The 17362-nt window shown below is 60.6% G+C and overlaps 1 protein-coding gene across 1 annotated transcript; it reads right to left on the bottom strand.

Annotated features, from left to right (window-relative positions):
- Window positions 1-13849: 13849 nt before the first annotated feature.
- snai1a (snail family zinc finger 1a) lies at window positions 13850-16513 on the bottom strand. The gene is made up of 3 exons (XM_079241506.1): window positions 16303-16513; window positions 15445-15942; window positions 13850-14986 (listed from the first exon to the last, which is right to left on the bottom strand). The coding sequence occupies exons 1-3, from the start codon at window positions 16376-16378 to the stop codon at window positions 14802-14804; spliced, it is 759 nt and encodes a 252-aa protein (XP_079097632.1). The 5' UTR covers window positions 16379-16513; the 3' UTR covers window positions 13850-14801.
- Window positions 16514-17362: the final 849 nt, after the last annotated feature.

A 17362-nucleotide genomic window follows, 5' to 3' on the forward strand; every position in this document is an offset into this window, starting at 1 on the left:
AGTGTCAACCTGGCATACCTTGTAGCTCCGTCTCTGTTCGGGTTGTTAATAAAAATAAAGAACGCTTACTGTTCATTTCTGTACTCTGACCCTCATCGACCAGCCACTGAGACAGACTCCGCCCCCCGCAAGCCCCCCAACCTTGCACGATCCCCAGTGCCGTCTGCGACTGCAACATTCTGCATCTATACAACAGCATGTTGAAATAGCAGCAGCAGAGAAAACAGCCAACTGTTCTTCCTCAGGCGTTTTGCTTTTGGATAAACTCACATAAATGCATATTTTAAACCTTCACATTTAGCTGATTTGTGTCTCTGAGGGTGCATTCACATCAGGATAGTCCACTAGACTTGGTCTGATTGGAGACTCGGACCAGTTAGACTCCATCATCGTTGTTGTCGTTGTCAGCAGCGCCGTTTGGAGCCTGAGATGGAGGGGAAAGGAGTCTTCTGTCTACACCAGGGGTGTCCAAAGTCGGTCCTCGAGGGCCGCTGTCCTGCAGGTTTCCCATGTATTCCTGTTCCAACACATCTAGCTTCCACTAAATGGATCAAACAGCCAATGACGTGCACAACTGATTAAGCTCTACTTCTAATTAATTTGAATCAGGTGTGTCTGAGCAGGGATACATAGAAAACCTGCAGGATTCTGGCCCTCGAGGACCGGAGCTGGACACCTCTGGTCTACACGGTTCATCTTAAAGGAGGAAAAACAAAGAATTTCATTCAGCAAAGAGTTTTTCTCTCCAGCTCTTTGTAATTGTGACACACTGTTCTCAAACGTCTGTCTACTCTTATTGACCAGCTTATTGGTGGAAATTATTGAGTGAGATGGAAACAATTTTTCTCTTTTATTGTTGTTAAATATTGAATGTATGTAAAAGCCAGATTTGGTTAAAGTGGTGAAAGTTTCAGTGTTTCTTCAGTTACAAACATCCTCTGGCGAGAAGATCGTTTTAGAATTCGTTGCATTTATTAGTGACTTGGCGTCGGAGCGGTGTGTGTTGTGGCTTCTTCTGCATGCAGCACACACTCCGCTCATCTTAGGAAGATGCCACACAAGAATTTGGGAGAAACGATGGTTAAGAAAGACGTCTTGGTCAGGCTACTCTGAGAAGCTCCTGCTTCCTGTCCCGGGTTTTATCTTCTCCTCTCCGGTCCATCAGCTTCAGTGTGAGGCAATGCCCAGAAGGACACAGAGGGAAGCTCCGCCCCCTGCTTCTCACTGGCATGGAGTCCACAGCAACACATGTCTCTGATCAAGTCCAGCCTGCGTCATCAGTTTGTAAACTCCAGGCTCCAGGAAAACCAACAGAGAGCACATTCATAGCTGGCGACCCTGTGACTGAGTGTGTGATTCATTACTCTTTAATATGCACCCCCCCCCCCCCAACCACTTCTCCAGTCCAGCCTTCGGGCGACTCCACAGCCTGATCAAATCCATCATTAAGCATACTTGCGGTGTTACCGCTGTTATTTACCAGAAACGGGGTTTGTGTCCCGTTTGCAGCTCAGCAGACAGGAATCAGCTCCTTTCTCTTGTATGTCTGTCAAAATATCGTCCAGAAGATCTTCCTGAGAAAAAACGCTCAGCACACACATGCAGGGAAAACATTTGGAAGGGGCTGATCTTCATGGAGTGAGGCATGAAGCCATGGCGTGGATGGACGATCCTCTGTCCCGCTGCTCTACTGGGTTAGGGTTCTGAACAAGTTGGTATCCTGACAATTTTCTGCCCTTGTTTTAAAAACAGCCCAGAAAACTGTTCCAGAAAAACTGACCTGTAAGACTACTCTGCTGAGTTTATCCCAAATATCAGTTTATCCGCTCATCGTCACCTCATCTCTGCTCTTCTGTTTCAGGGAGGAAGGGTTCTGAAACGACTAAAGCAGTGCTGGCACACAGACTGGTGACAGACGGGCTCATAGACATATAAACTGATATCTGTTTTATGTTCAGGTTAAAGTTAATGCAGCTGATCGGCTAACTGCAGCAGCGTAGCGCAGCTAACGTTAGCTGAGCTGCTGAACGACGTAGCTGTAAAGTCAGTGGCTTTACCGAGCATACCTGGACTACACCGCGTCTCCTTTCACACCAACGCCAAGGCTACTAGTTTGCTGCCAGGAGGCCGGGACCCGGTCTGAAGGTTCTAACCGGGACCTGGTCTGAAGGTTCTAACCGGGACCCGGTCTGAAGGTTCTAATCGGGACCCGGTCTGAAGGTTCTAACCGGGACCCGGTCTGAAGGTTCTAACCGGGACCCGGTCTGAAGGTTCTAACCGGGACCCGGTCTGAAGGTTCTAATCGGGACCCGGTCTGAAGGTTCTAACCGGGACCCGGTCTGAAGGTTCTAATCGGGATCTGGTGGGACCTAGTGGGACCTGGTGGGACCTGGTGGCGGTGGGACCTGGTGGGATCTGGTGGCGGTGGGACCTGGTGGGATCTGGTGGCAGTGGGACCTGGTGGCGGTGGGACCTGGTGGGACCTGGTGGCAGTGGGACCTGGTGGGACCTGGTGGCAGTGGGACCTGGTGGGACCTGGTGGCGGTGGGATCTGGTGGGACCTGGTGGGACCTGGTGGGACCTGGTGGCGGTGGGATCTGGTGGGACCTGGTGGGACCTGGTGGCGGTGGGATCTGGTGGGACCTGGTGGGACCTGGTGGGACCTGGTGGCGGTGGGACCTGGTGGGATCTGGTGGCAGTGGGACCTGGCGGGACCTGGTGGCGGTGGGACCTGGTGGGACCTGGTGGCGCTGGGATCTGGTGGGACCTGGTGGCGGTGGGATCTGGTGGGACCTGGTGGGACCTGGTGGGACCTGGTGGCGGTGGGATCTGGTGGGACCTGGTGGCGGTGGGATCTGGTGGGACCTGGTGGCAGTGGGACCTGGTGGGACCTGGTGGCGGTGGTATCTGGTGGGACCTGGTGGCAGTGGAACCTGGTGGGACCTGGTGGCAGTGGGACCTGGTGGCGGTGGTATCTGGTGGGACCTGGTGGCAGTGGAACCTGGTGGGACCTGGTGGCAGTGGAACCTGGTGGGACCTGGTGGCGGTGGGACCTGGCGGGACCTGGTGGCAGTGGGACCTGGTGGGACCTGGTGGCAGTGGGACCTGGTTGGACCTGGTGGCAGTGGGACCTGGTGGGACCTGGTGGCAGTGGAACCTGGTGGGACCTGGTGGCAGTGGGACCTGGTGGCGGTGGTATCTGGTGGGACCTGGTGGCAGTGGAACCTGGTGGGACCTGGTGGCAGTGGAACCTGGTGGGACCTGGTGGCGGTGGGACCTGGTGGGACCTGGTGGCAGTGGGACCTGGTGGGACCTGGTGGGACCTGGTGGCGGTGGGTTCTGGTGGGACCTGGTGGCAGTGGGACCTGGTGGGACCTGGTGGCAGTGGGACCTGGTTGGACCTGGTGGCAGTGGGACCTGGTGGGACCTGGTGGCAGTGGGACCTGGTTGGACCTGGTGGCAGTGGGACCTGGTGGGATCTGGTGGGACCTGGTGGAACCTGGTGGGACCTGGTGGCGGTGGGTTCTGGTGGGACCTGGTGGCAGTGGGACCTGGTGGCGGTGGGATCTGGTGGGACCTGGTGGGACCTGGTGGCAGTGGGACCTGGTGGGACCTGGTGGCAGTGGGACCTGGTGGGACCTGGTGGCGGTGGGACCTGGTGGGACCTGGTGGCGGTGGGATCTGGTGGGACCTGGTGGCAGTGGGACCTGGTGGGACCTGGTGGCACCTGGTGGGACCTGGTGGCACCTGGTGGGACCTGGTGGCACCTGGTGGGACCTGGTGGCAGTGGGACCTGGTGGCGGTGGGATCTGGTGGGACCTGGTGGCAGTGGGACCTGGTGGAACCTGGTGGGACCTGGTGGCGGTGGGTTCTGGTGGGACCTGGTGGCAGTGGGGCCTGGTGGGACCTGGTGGCGCTGGGATCTGGTGGGACCTGGTGGCAGTGGGACCTGGTGGGACCTGGTGGCGGTGGGACCTGGTGGCAGTGGGACCTGGTGGGACCTGGTGGCGGTGGGACCTGGTGGCAGTGGGACCTGGTGGGACCTGGTGGGACCTGGTGGCGGTGGGACCTGGTGGCAGTGGGACCTGGTGGGACCTGGTGGCAGTGGGACCTGGTTGGACCTGGTGGGACCTGGTGGCGGTGGGATCTGTTGGGACTTGGTGGCAGTGGGACCTGGTGGGATCTGGTGGGACCTGGTGGCGGTGGGACCTGGTGGCAGTGGGACCTGGTGGCAGTGGGACCTGGTGGCGGTGGGATCTGTTGGGACCTGGTGGGATCTGGTGGGACCTGGTGGCAGTGGGACCTGGTGGCAGTGGGACCTGGTTGGACCTGGTGGGACCTGGTGGCGGTGGGATCTGTTGGGACCTGGTGGCAGTGGGACCTGGTGGGATCTGGTGGGACCTGGTGGCGGTGGGACCTGGTGGCAGTGGGACCTGGTGGCGGTGGGACCTGGTGGCAGTGGGACCTGGTGGGACCTGGTGGCAGTGGGACCTGGTGGGATCTGGTGGAAGTGGGACCTGGTGGGATCTGGTGGGACCTGGTGGGATCTGGTGGGACCTGGTGGCGGTGGGATCTGGTGGGACCTGGTGGGATCTGGTGGCGGTGGGATCTGGTGGGACCTGGTTGCAGTGGGACCTGGTGGGACCTGGTTGCAGTGGGACCTGGTGGGACCTAGTGGGATCTGGTGGCAGTGGGACCTGGTGGGATCTGGTGGGACCTGGTGGCAGTGGGACCTGGTGGGACCTGGTTGCAGTGGGACCTGGTGGGATCTGGTGGGACCTGGTTGCAGTGGGACCTGGTGGGACCTAGTGGGATCTGGTGGCAGTGGGACCTGGTGGGATCTGGTGGGACCTGGTGGCAGTGGGACCTGGTGGGACCTGGTGGCAGTGGGACCTGGTTGGACCTGGTGGCAGTGGGACCTGGTGGGACCTGGTGGCAGTGGGACCTGGTTGGACCTGGTGGCAGTGGGACCTGGTGGGATCTGGTGGGACCTGGTGGAACCTGGTGGGACCTGGTGGCGGTGGGTTCTGGTGGGACCTGGTGGCAGTGGGACCTGGTGGCGGTGGGATCTGGTGGGACCTGGTGGGACCTGGTGGCAGTGGGACCTGGTGGGACCTGGTGGCAGTGGGACCTGGTGGGACCTGGTGGCGGTGGGACCTGGTGGGACCTGGTGGCGGTGGGATCTGGTGGGACCTGGTGGCAGTGGGACCTGGTGGGACCTGGTGGCACCTGGTGGGACCTGGTGGCACCTGGTGGGACCTGGTGGCACCTGGTGGGACCTGGTGGCAGTGGGACCTGGTGGCGGTGGGATCTGGTGGGACCTGGTGGCAGTGGGACCTGGTGGAACCTGGTGGGACCTGGTGGCGGTGGGTTCTGGTGGGACCTGGTGGCAGTGGGACCTGGTGGGACCTGGTGGCAGTGGGACCTGGTGGGACCTGGTGGCGGTGGGACCTGGTGGGACCTGGTGGCGGTGGGATCTGGTGGGACCTGGTGGCAGTGGGACCTGGTGGGACCTGGTGGCACCTGGTGGGACCTGGTGGCACCTGGTGGGACCTGGTGGCAGTGGGACCTGGTGGCGGTGGGATCTGGTGGGACCTGGTGGCAGTGGGACCTGGTGGAACCTGGTGGGACCTGGTGGCGGTGGGTTCTGGTGGGACCTGGTGGCAGTGGGACCTGGTGGGACCTGGTGGCGCTGGGATCTGGTGGGACCTGGTGGCAGTGGGACCTGGTGGGACCTGGTGGCGGTGGGACCTGGTGGCAGTGGGACCTGGTGGGACCTGGTGGAGGTGGGACCTGGTGGCAGTGGGACCTGGTTGGACCTGGTGGGACCTGGTGGCGGTGGGATCTGTTGGGACCTGGTGGCAGTGGGACCTGGTGGCGGTGGGACCTGGTGGCAGTGGGACCTGGTGGGACCTGGTGGCGGTGGGACCTGGTGGCAGTGGGACCTGGTGGGACCTGGTGGCAGTGGGACCTGGTTGGACCTGGTGGGACCTGGTGGCGGTGGGATCTGTTGGGACTTGGTGGCAGTGGGACCTGGTGGGATCTGGTGGGACCTGGTGGCGGTGGGACCTGGTGGCAGTGGGACCTGGTGGCAGTGGGACCTGGTGGCGGTGGGATCTGTTGGGACCTGGTGGGATCTGGTGGGACCTGGTGGCAGTGGGACCTGGTGGCAGTGGGACCTGGTTGGACCTGGTGGGACCTGGTGGCGGTGGGATCTGTTGGGACCTGGTGGCAGTGGGACCTGGTGGGATCTGGTGGGACCTGGTGGCGGTGGGACCTGGTGGCAGTGGGACCTGGTGGCGGTGGGACCTGGTGGCAGTGGGACCTGGTGGGACCTGGTGGCAGTGGGACCTGGTGGGATCTGGTGGCAGTGGGACCTGGTGGGATCTGGTGGGACCTGGTGGGATCTGGTGGGACCTGGTGGCGGTGGGATCTGGTGGGACCTGGTGGGATCTGGTGGCGGTGGGATCTGGTGGGACCTGGTTGCAGTGGGACCTGGTGGGACCTGGTTGCAGTGGGACCTGGTGGGACCTAGTGGGATCTGGTGGCAGTGGGACCTGGTGGGATCTGGTGGGACCTGGTGGCAGTGGGACCTGGTGGGACCTGGTTGCAGTGGGACCTGGTGGGATCTGGTGGGACCTGGTTGCAGTGGGACCTGGTGGGACCTAGTGGGATCTGGTGGCAGTGGGACCTGGTGGGATCTGGTGGGACCTGGTGGCAGTGGGACCTGGTTGGACCTGGTGGCAGTGGGACCTGGTGGGACCTGGTGGCAGTGGGACCTGGTTGGACCTGGTGGCAGTGGGACCTGGTGGGATCTGGTGGGACCTGGTGGAACCTGGTGGGACCTGGTGGCGGTGGGTTCTGGTGGGACCTGGTGGCAGTGGGACCTGGTGGCGGTGGGATCTGGTGGGACCTGGTGGGACCTGGTGGCAGTGGGACCTGGTGGGACCTGGTGGCAGTGGGACCTGGTGGGACCTGGTGGCGGTGGGACCTGGTGGGACCTGGTGGCAGTGGGACCTGGTTGGACCTGGTGGCAGTGGGACCTGGTGGGATCTGGTGGGACCTGGTGGAACCTGGTGGGACCTGGTGGCGGTGGGTTCTGGTGGGACCTGGTGGCAGTGGGACCTGGTGGCGGTGGGATCTGGTGGGACCTGGTGGGACCTGGTGGCAGTGGGACCTGGTGGGACCTGGTGGCAGTGGGACCTGGTGGGACCTGGTGGCGGTGGGACCTGGTGGGACCTGGTGGCGGTGGGATCTGGTGGGACCTGGTGGCAGTGGGACCTGGTGGGACCTGGTGGCACCTGGTGGGACCTGGTGGCACCTGGTGGGACCTGGTGGCACCTGGTGGGACCTGGTGGCAGTGGGACCTGGTGGCGGTGGGATCTGGTGGGACCTGGTGGCAGTGGGACCTGGTGGAACCTGGTGGGACCTGGTGGCGGTGGGTTCTGGTGGGACCTGGTGGCAGTGGGACCTGGTGGGACCTGGTGGCGGTGGGATCTGGTGGGACCTGGTGGCAGTGGGACCTGGTGGGACCTGGTGGCGGTGGGACCTGGTGGCAGTGGGACCTGGTGGGACCTGGTGGAGGTGGGACCTGGTGGCAGTGGGACCTGGTTGGACCTGGTGGGACCTGGTGGCGGTGGGATCTGTTGGGACCTGGTGGCAGTGGGACCTGGTGGCGGTGGGACCTGGTGGCAGTGGGACCTGGTGGGACCTGGTGGCGGTGGGACCTGGTGGCAGTGGGACCTGGTGGGACCTGGTGGCAGTGGGACCTGGTGGCAGTGGGACCTGGTTGGACCTGGTGGGACCTGGTGGCGGTGGGATCTGTTGGGACTTGGTGGCAGTGGGACCTGGTGGGATCTGGTGGGACCTGGTGGCGGTGGGACCTGGTGGCAGTGGGACCTGGTGGCAGTGGGACCTGGTGGCGGTGGGATCTGTTGGGACCTGGTGGGATCTGGTGGGACCTGGTGGCAGTGGGACCTGGTTGGACCTGGTGGGACCTGGTGGCGGTGGGATCTGTTGGGACCTGGTGGCAGTGGGACCTGGTGGGATCTGGTGGGACCTGGTGGCGGTGGGACCTGGTGGCAGTGGGACCTGGTGGCGGTGGGACCTGGTGGCAGTGGGACCTGGTGGGACCTGGTGGCAGTGGGACCTGGTGGGATCTGGTGGCAGTGGGACCTGGTGGGATCTGGTGGGACCTGGTGGGATCTGGTGGGACCTGGTGGCGGTGGGATCTGGTGGGACCTGGTGGGATCTGGTGGCGGTGGGATCTGGTGGGACCTGGTTGCAGTGGGACCTGGTGGGACCTAGTGGGATCTGGTGGCAGTGGGACCTGGTGGGATCTGGTGGGACCTGGTGGCAGTGGGACCTGGTGGGACCTGGTTGCAGTGGGACCTGGTGGGATCTGGTGGGACCTGGTTGCAGTGGGACCTGGTGGGACCTAGTGGGATCTGGTGGCAGTGGGACCTGGTGGGATCTGGTGGGACCTGGTGGCAGTGGGACCTGGTGGGACCTGGTGGCAGTGGGACCTGGTTGGACCTGGTGGCAGTGGGACCTGGTGGGACCTGGTGGCAGTGGGACCTGGTTGGACCTGGTGGCAGTGGGACCTGGTGGGATCTGGTGGGACCTGGTGGAACCTGGTGGGACCTGGTGGCGGTGGGTTCTGGTGGGACCTGGTGGCAGTGGGACCTGGTGGCGGTGGGATCTGGTGGGACCTGGTGGGACCTGGTGGCAGTGGGACCTGGTGGGACCTGGTGGCGGTGGGACCTGGTGGGACCTGGTGGCGGTGGGATCTGGTGGGACCTGGTGGCAGTGGGACATGGTGGGACCTGGTGGCACCTGGTGGGACCTGGTGGCGGTGGGTTCTGGTGGGACCTGGTGGCAGTGGGACCTGGTGGGACCTGGTGGGACCTGGTGGCGGTGGGTTCTGGTGGGACCTGGTGGCAGTGGGACCTGGTGGGACCTGGTGGCAGTGGGACCTGGTTGGACCTGGTGGCAGTGGGACCTGGTGGGACCTGGTGGCAGTGGGACCTGGTTGGACCTGGTGGCAGTGGGACCTGGTGGGATCTGGTGGGACCTGGTGGAACCTGGTGGGACCTGGTGGCGGTGGGTTCTGGTGGGACCTGGTGGCAGTGGGACCTGGTGGCGGTGGGATCTGGTGGGACCTGGTGGGACCTGGTGGCAGTGGGACCTGGTGGGACCTGGTGGCAGTGGGACCTGGTGGGACCTGGTGGCGGTGGGACCTGGTGGGACCTGGTGGCGGTGGGATCTGGTGGGACCTGGTGGCACCTGGTGGGACCTGGTGGCACCTGGTGGGACCTGGTGGCACCTGGTGGCAGTGGGACCTGGTGGGATCTGGTGGGACCTGGTGGCGGTGGGACCTGGTGGCAGTGGGACCTGGTGGCAGTGGGACCTGGTGGGACCTGGTGGCAGTGGGACCTGGTGGGACCTGGTGGCAGTGGGACCTGGTGGGATCTGGTGGCAGTGGGACCTGGTGGGATCTGGTGGGACCTGGTGGGATCTGGTGGGACCTGGTGGCGGTGGGATCTGGTGGGACCTGGTGGGATCTGGTGGCGGTGGGATCTGGTGGGACCTGGTTGCAGTGGGACCTGGTGGGACCTGGTTGCAGTGGGACCTGGTGGGACCTAGTGGGATCTGGTGGCAGTGGGACCTGGTGGGATCTGGTGGGAACCTGGTGGCAGTGGGACCTGGTGGGACCTGGTTGCAGTGGGACCTGGTGGGATCTGGTGGGACCTGGTTGCAGTGGGACCTGGTGGGACCTAGTGGGATCTGGTGGCAGTGGGACCTGGTGGGATCTGGTGGGACCTGGTGGCAGTGGGACCTGGTGGGACCTGGTGGCAGTGGGACCTGGTTGGACCTGGTGGCAGTGGGACCTGGTGGGACCTGGTGGCAGTGGGACCTGGTTGGACCTGGTGGCAGTGGGACCTGGTGGGATCTGGTGGGACCTGGTGGAACCTGGTGGGACCTGGTGGCGGTGGGTTCTGGTGGGACCTGGTGGCAGTGGGACCTGGTGGCGGTGGGATCTGGTGGGACCTGGTGGGACCTGGTGGCAGTGGGACCTGGTGGGACCTGGTGGCGGTGGGACCTGGTGGGACCTGGTGGCGGTGGGATCTGGTGGGACCTGGTGGCAGTGGGACCTGGTGGGACCTGGTGGCACCTGGTGGGACCTGGTGGCACCTGGTGGGACCTGGTGGCAGTGGGACCTGGTGGCGGTGGGATCTGGTGGGACCTGGTGGCAGTGGGACCTGGTGGAACCTGGTGGGACCTGGTGGCGGTGGGTTCTGGTGGGACCTGGTGGCAGTGGGACCTGGTGGGACCTGGTGGCAGTGGGACCTGGTTGGACCTGGTGGCAGTGGGACCTGGTGGGACCTGGTGGCAGTGGGACCTGGTTGGACCTGGTGGCAGTGGGACCTGGTGGGATCTGGTGGGACCTGGTGGAACCTGGTGGGACCTGGTGGCGGTGGGTTCTGGTGGGACCTGGTGGCAGTGGGACCTGGTGGCGGTGGGATCTGGTGGGACCTGGTGGGACCTGGTGGCAGTGGGACCTGGTGGGACCTGGTGGCAGTGGGACCTGGTGGGACCTGGTGGCGGTGGGACCTGGTGGGACCTGGTGGCGGTGGGATCTGGTGGGACCTGGTGGCAGTGGGACCTGGTGGGACCTGGTGGCACCTGGTGGGACCTGGTGGCACCTGGTGGGACCTGGTGGCACCTGGTGGCAGTGGGACCTGGTGGCGGTGGGATCTGGTGGGACCTGGTGGCAGTGGGACCTGGTGGAACCTGGTGGGACCTGGTGGCGGTGGGTTCTGGTGGGACCTGGTGGCAGTGGGACCTGGTGGGACCTGGTGGCGGTGGGATCTGGTGGGACCTGGTGGCAGTGGGACCTGGTGGGACCTGGTGGCGGTGGGACCTGGTGGCAGTGGGACCTGGTGGGACCTGGTGGAGGTGGGACCTGGTGGCAGTGGGACCTGGTTGGACCTGGTGGGACCTGGTGGCGGTGGGATCTGTTGGGACCTGGTGGCAGTGGGACCTGGTGGCGGTGGGAGCTGGTGGCAGTGGGACCTGGTGGGACCTGGTGGCGGTGGGACCTGGTGGCAGTGGGACCTGGTGGGACCTGGTGGCAGTGGGACCTGGTGGCAGTGGGACCTGGTGGCGGTGGGACCTGGTGGCAGTGGGACCTGGTGGGACCTGGTGGCAGTGGGACCTGGTGGGATCTGGTGGCAGTGGGACCTGGTGGGATCTGGTGGGACCTGGTGGGATCTGGTGGGACCTGGTGGCGGTGGGATCTGGTGGGACCTGGTGGGATCTGGTGGCGGTGGGATCTGGTGGGACCTGGTTGCAGTGGGACCTGGTGGGACCTGGTGGGACCTGGTTGCAGTGGGACCTGGTGGGACCTAGTGGGATCTGGTGGCAGTGGGACCTGGTGGGATCTGGTGGGACCTGGTGGCAGTGGGACCTGGTGGGACCTGGTTGCAGTGGGACCTGGTGGGATCTGGTGGGACCTGGTTGCAGTGGGACCTGGTGGGACCTAGTGGGATCTGGTGGCAGTGGGACCTGGTGGGATCTGGTGGGACCTGGTGGCAGTGGGACCTGGTGGGACCTGGTGGGACCTGGTGGCAGTGGGACCTGGTGGGATCTGGTGGGACCTGGTGGCAGTGGGACCTGGTGGCGGTGGGACCTGGTGGCAGTGGGACCTGGTGGCGGTGGGATCTGTTGGGACCTGGTGGGATCTGGTGGGACCTGGTGGCAGTGGGACCTGGTGGCAGTGGGACCTGGTTGGACCTGGTGGGACCTGGTGGCGGTGGGATCTGTTGGGACCTGGTGGCAGTGGGACCTGGTGGGATCTGGTGGGACCTGGTGGCGGTGGGACCTGGTGGCAGTGGGACCTGGTGGCAGTGGGACCTGGTGGCGGTGGGACCTGGTGGCAGTGGGACCTGGTGGCGGTGGGACCTGGTGGCGGTGGGACCTGGTGGCAGTGGGACCTGGTGGCAGTGGGACCTGGTGGCGGTGGGACCTGGTGGCAGTGGGACCTGGTGGGACCTGGTGGCAGTGGGACCTGGTGGGACCTGGTGGCAGCGGGACCTGGTGGGACCTGGTGGCAGTGGGACCTGGTGGGACCTGGTGGCAGTGGGACCTGGTGGGACCTGGTGGCAGTGGGACCTGGTGGGACCTGGTGGCAGTGGGACCTGGTGGGACCTGGTGGCAGTGGGACCTGGTTGGACCTGGTGGGACCTGGTGACGGTGGGATCTGTTGGGACCTGGTGGCAGTGGGACCTGGTTGGACCTGGTGGGACCTGGTGGCGGTGGGATCTGTTGGGACCTGGTGGCAGTGGGACCTGGTGGGATCTGGTGGGACCTGGTGGCGGTGGGATCTGTTGGGACCTGGTGGCAGTGGGACCTGGTGGGATCTGGTGGGACCTGGTGGCGGTGGGATCTGTTGGGACCTGGTGGCAGTGGGACCTGGTGGGATCTGGTGGGACCTGGTGGCAGTGGGACCTGGTGGCAGTGGGACCTGGTGGGATCTGGTGGGACCTGGTGGCGGTGGGATCTGTTGGGACCTGGTGGCAGTGGGACCTGGTTGGACCTGGTGGGACCTGGTGGCGGTGGGATCTGTTGGGACCTGGTGGCAGTGGGACCTGGTGGGATCTGGTGGGACCTGGTGGCAGTGGGACCTGGTGGCAGTGGGACCTGGTGGGACCTGGTGGGACCTGGTGGCGGTGGGATCTGGTGGGACCTGGTGGGATCTGGTGGGACCTGGTTGCAGTGGGACCTGGTGGGACCTGGTGGGACCTGGTGGGACCTGGTGGGACCTGGTGGCAGCAGGACCACTTCATCCCTGCAGCTCCTCAGTATTTTTTGGGAGAAGTCGGCCAATGTAAACCCTGACTTCCTGTCGGCCTTGTCTCCGAGGGGGGAGAGGAGGGAAAGGGACCATTTACTAAACACACATAAATAGAAATGCAGTGGTGGAGGCAGGCGGGGGGGGGGGGGGGGGGGGGGGGGGGGGGCGAGTGAGGAATACACAAACACAGTGGGGTTGAGGAATGTTAAACACATGCTTTATGGCATAAATAGCAGCCACTTTTGGTAAATTACAGTGAGTGCTCTGGCACTGTAAAGCACACAGCAGGAAAACGCTCTCAGATTTCAGATCCAGCCTCTCCTCAAGGACCCTGCAAAGGTTTGTGTTTCTAGTTCCATAGAAAAAGACTCAACATCCCGTTTCCAAACTTCTCTCCGTCTGCGCTGAAGCATCGTCCCGTTGGAAAGGTGCAGAGAGCCAGAATGTTCTGGGGAAACGCTGATGAGAAGGCCATGGCGCTGAGCTGACCTCCAACAGCGGAGCTTTTCCACACAGAAGTCCGCAGGCGAAGCCGAGGACTGGAGCAACGCGCCATGTTGGTTTGTGTTCAAGCAGAACCTCCTCTGAGCGCGAGGAGAGTCGTCCCAGCTGCTCGCTGTCAGCTCACCGAGTCCAGAGGAAACCAGGAACAGCTGACGTCACCCTGCCGGCCGGCTCTGACTCACTGTCTAGGAAGGGGTGTGGGGGGGGGGGTACTAAATATGCTGGTTTATCCAACAAATAAAAGCCAAACACTTTAGCACCAAACTGATTTGCATATGTTCATGTTTGCACGGTGCAGGTGCAAACTGGAAGCAGGTGTGTTCAGCTGCCCCCCCCGGTAAAAGATGCTGAACAGAAATTTCCCAGTTAATGTTCAAACTGAGCTTCATGAAGCAACATCTCACCCCCCCCCCCCATCTCACACCAGCTCCTCTTTGTGCTGAAGGCAACAGAAGAAAATTTAATAAACATAAATTACTTTATTGGATGAAAAAGTTTCAACATTTACAGGAAATACAGGAAACACACGAGCACGGTACAAAAAAAGGAAACATCATCTGCACATTGCACTGAAGAAACGCTGCGAAATGTTCAGGAAAAATTCTTGTTTTCTGCTGTCCACTCTCACAACATGTTCAGCAGCCGTGTTTCCATGCTGGAAGATCTTTGGTCCGGTTGGATGTTAAAGTCACCGTCGCTACACAACGTCACAGAAAAGGCACATTTTGGTTGCAGAAGTTACACATTCGTTACGTTTTATGGCTTTTGCTGTTCATATTAACACTGTGGTAACCTTGAGAGCACGGCTTTCGTTTCATCTTTCTATCTCTGAAACTCATCAGATTAAAGATGAGCTTTGGGTGTCGTCAAAACAGAGGCTTAAAATCATCCCAGCGGTGAAAAGAGGGACTCGAACTGGAGCCGTTCTTCTGTGATGACATGCTTCCTCTTTCCTTAAGCAAACCAAGGGCAGAGGAAGTCACCTGCTATGGAGCGGCGAAGGTCACGGCTGCAGCACCTGTTAGCGCCTCGTCTATCTCCACCGCAGCACCGACAGCTGTGTGTTCTCTGACACCGTCCCACCCACACACCCCGACCTCTCAGCAACTGTGTCCAGGCCGTGATCCGGAGCTGGCCGACACCCGGATAGACGGAAAGGACACGAAGAGATCGATATCAGACGAGTTTCTGCATCTTTCTGTTCATATTTGGTCCAGCCTCTAGACCTCAGTCAAGATTGGAAGAAGACAAAAAATCTGCTTCTCAGCCCTTTTATAATGGAAAGGAGGCTTGTAAAGTCAGATCCACAATGAGGATTGATTCCCTCCAGGTCTCTTAAATCAGGTCCTGAACCAGCTTGCAGGGCTTCTGTAGACTCTCCAAAGCTTTCAGTCCTCTGCTGCGGAGACTCCGTAGTCCTTCCCGTCTGGTCCAGGACGCCTCAGACGGCGGCGGAGCAGCAACCCGACGAGCTGTGCTTTTGCAGGAGGGACATCCGGCTGAAGGTGCGAGAGCAGACGCCACATTGGTACTTCTTCACCTCTGCATGGGTCTGCAGGTGGGCCCTCAAGTTGGAGCGGTCCGCAAAGGCCCGGTTGCAGTGGGGGCAGGAAAAGGGACGCTCGCCTGGGTGGACAAGGATAGAAACATTTCTCATTTTAATACGGTCATCATACTGACACGACGAGAGCCTTTCCGTTCACTCCCTACTGACACACACACACACACACACACACACACACACTGTGGAGGTAATGAAGAATCGCGTGGCGGGGTCCAAGTCGGACTGAATTAACATGATTCAATCAGAGGATAATCTGATCAGCATGATAAGAAGTTGCTGCAGGTTCTAAGTGACAGCAGGGAGTCTTCGGGCTTTTGTCCCTCCTCTCTCCCCGTCCGCTCCTCCAGCCTGATGAGATAATCAGTCATTGTTACATGAACACAATGCCTGATCAATGCTGTGTGATCAGCTCTGCTGATCAGGTGTTGAGTTCATCAGATTGATTATCAGGAGTGATTGAGCTGCGGAGAGAAGAGGAGCTGAGCGGTGTGACGTGGTGCAGAGCTTCAGGTGTGTGTACCTGTGTGTGTGCGGATGTGGCCGCGCAGCAGCCACGGCCTGGAGAACGCCTTTCCACAGGTGGTGCACACACACGGCAGAGTGTGTGAGCGGATGTGCATCTTCAGAGCTCCTAAGCTGCTGTATTCTTTGGGACAATGTTTGCAGAGGAAAGCCGGCCTGGCTGCTGTGGGGGGGGGCTCCCTGTCTTCCTCCTCCTCTGGGGGGCTGATGTGAGCCATGACACCGGTGCATTTCATCCTCTGGCGAGGGCCGTACGTGTGCACGGGTTCAGGGCTGGGGGGGTCCGAGGTGCGGCCCTCATCTTCCTCACCGCTGCTGCTGGCGCTGCTGCTGAGGCTGGACGGGGAGCTGAGGTCCAGGGGAACCGGGGGGGCAGAAGGCTCTGACTGGGACACGGGCAGGTAGAGGGCCGGAAGGACGCTCAGGTCCCACAGCAGACCGCTGGGGAGGCAGGAGGCCGATGAGAGCTCAGCAGGAGGACTCCTCTCCAGAGTGTCTGAAGGGGGAAGTAGAGGAGGTTAAGACACCAAGAAATATTTTCATACTTTCAGAAACTTTCCAAACGTTTCTGGAGAATTATTTGTCCAGTTTTCTCAGCTTTGACTGTAAAATAGGAGCCATATGGGAAAGTTCCACGGTCCGTTTCCTCCCACGTATTCACCAGGGCTTGGAACATGAATGGAGCTCTGTGTGCGCGCAGAAAGGGGGCGCGTGCGTCTAACGGGCCAAGACTTGATCGGGGAGTAGCCTGGATTACACAAAGTTGCTTGGCTTGATTTAAACATGAGAAAACAGGTGTTTTTCCCAACACTTACGCAACGCATTAAGGCAAGGAATAAAGAAGTTGGCGACTCACCATTCTGACATTCCAGCTCGCTGTAGTTTGGTTTTTGTTTTGCGAAATACTTTTTCACCAAGAAAGATCGAGGCATGGTCCTTCCTGCTGCTGGAAGATCTGTGCGTAAAAGTTAGCTGTGGTCAGGACGCACAGTCTGTCCGAGGTGAACAAACGCAGGACTCGTTCCTCCGAGTGAGAAAAGTTCCTCCTGCAGTCCACAGGCTGGAGTGATGCGTGGAGCCTGGAAGCAGAGGGACTAAATGCTGGCCTCTGTTCTGAAATAGTCTGACACAGGCAGTGGGGGTGTGCTCGCCCTGAGGGCCCTCCCCACCTCGCATTTCGCTGCTTAAGTGTTTGGGAAGAAGCCTTCCTGCTCGCGCACTTTCCAACAACAAAAACACGAGAAATCCACAGAGAGAGCAGAAGGAGCTGAAAGCTGCCTCCGTGGGGAGAAGCGTGGAAGTGGATGTGTCACAAATGACCTCCTATGTGCTGAAAGAAGCTTCCATCAGTTCTGCTCTGTAATACAGGTGTCAAAAGTTCCATATGAATCTGTTCATATTCAGATGTCACGTTTATTCCACATGTTCTATTAAATATTGTCTGTTGAGAAATGAAGAAATATTTCTCTAAATATGTATAAATATCAGATATTAGAACTGCAGCTGGTACTTCCACCCAATTTCATTACCCGTTTGACATATATAGGCCAATAAATGTAATTTTATATATATATATATATATATATATATATATATATATATATATATATATATATATATAGTGTGTGTGTGTGGGTGGGTGGGTGTATTTAAGTTGAGTGGGGTAAATGCTCCACCTGCTGGGGAAAGTGAGGAAAACTGTGGTCATTCCAGGAAACTCTGAGTGATGCTTCTGCATTGTAAAACGTTTGCGACGTTTAAAATGTCAGGGGCACATTTTTTTTCGTTCAACTTTCCAGGACTGGAATGAATGAATGAATGAATGAATGACACATTTACAGCTTCAGACTGATCTCGAGCAATCTAAAAAAGGTGGTTTCAGTCAATCCGGTAGCACACAACGGAAGAACTCAAGC

This window comes from Telmatherina bonti, assembly GCF_933228915.1.
Source record: "Telmatherina bonti genome assembly, chromosome: 6".
Lineage (NCBI taxonomy): Eukaryota > Metazoa > Chordata > Actinopteri > Atheriniformes > Telmatherinidae > Telmatherina > Telmatherina bonti.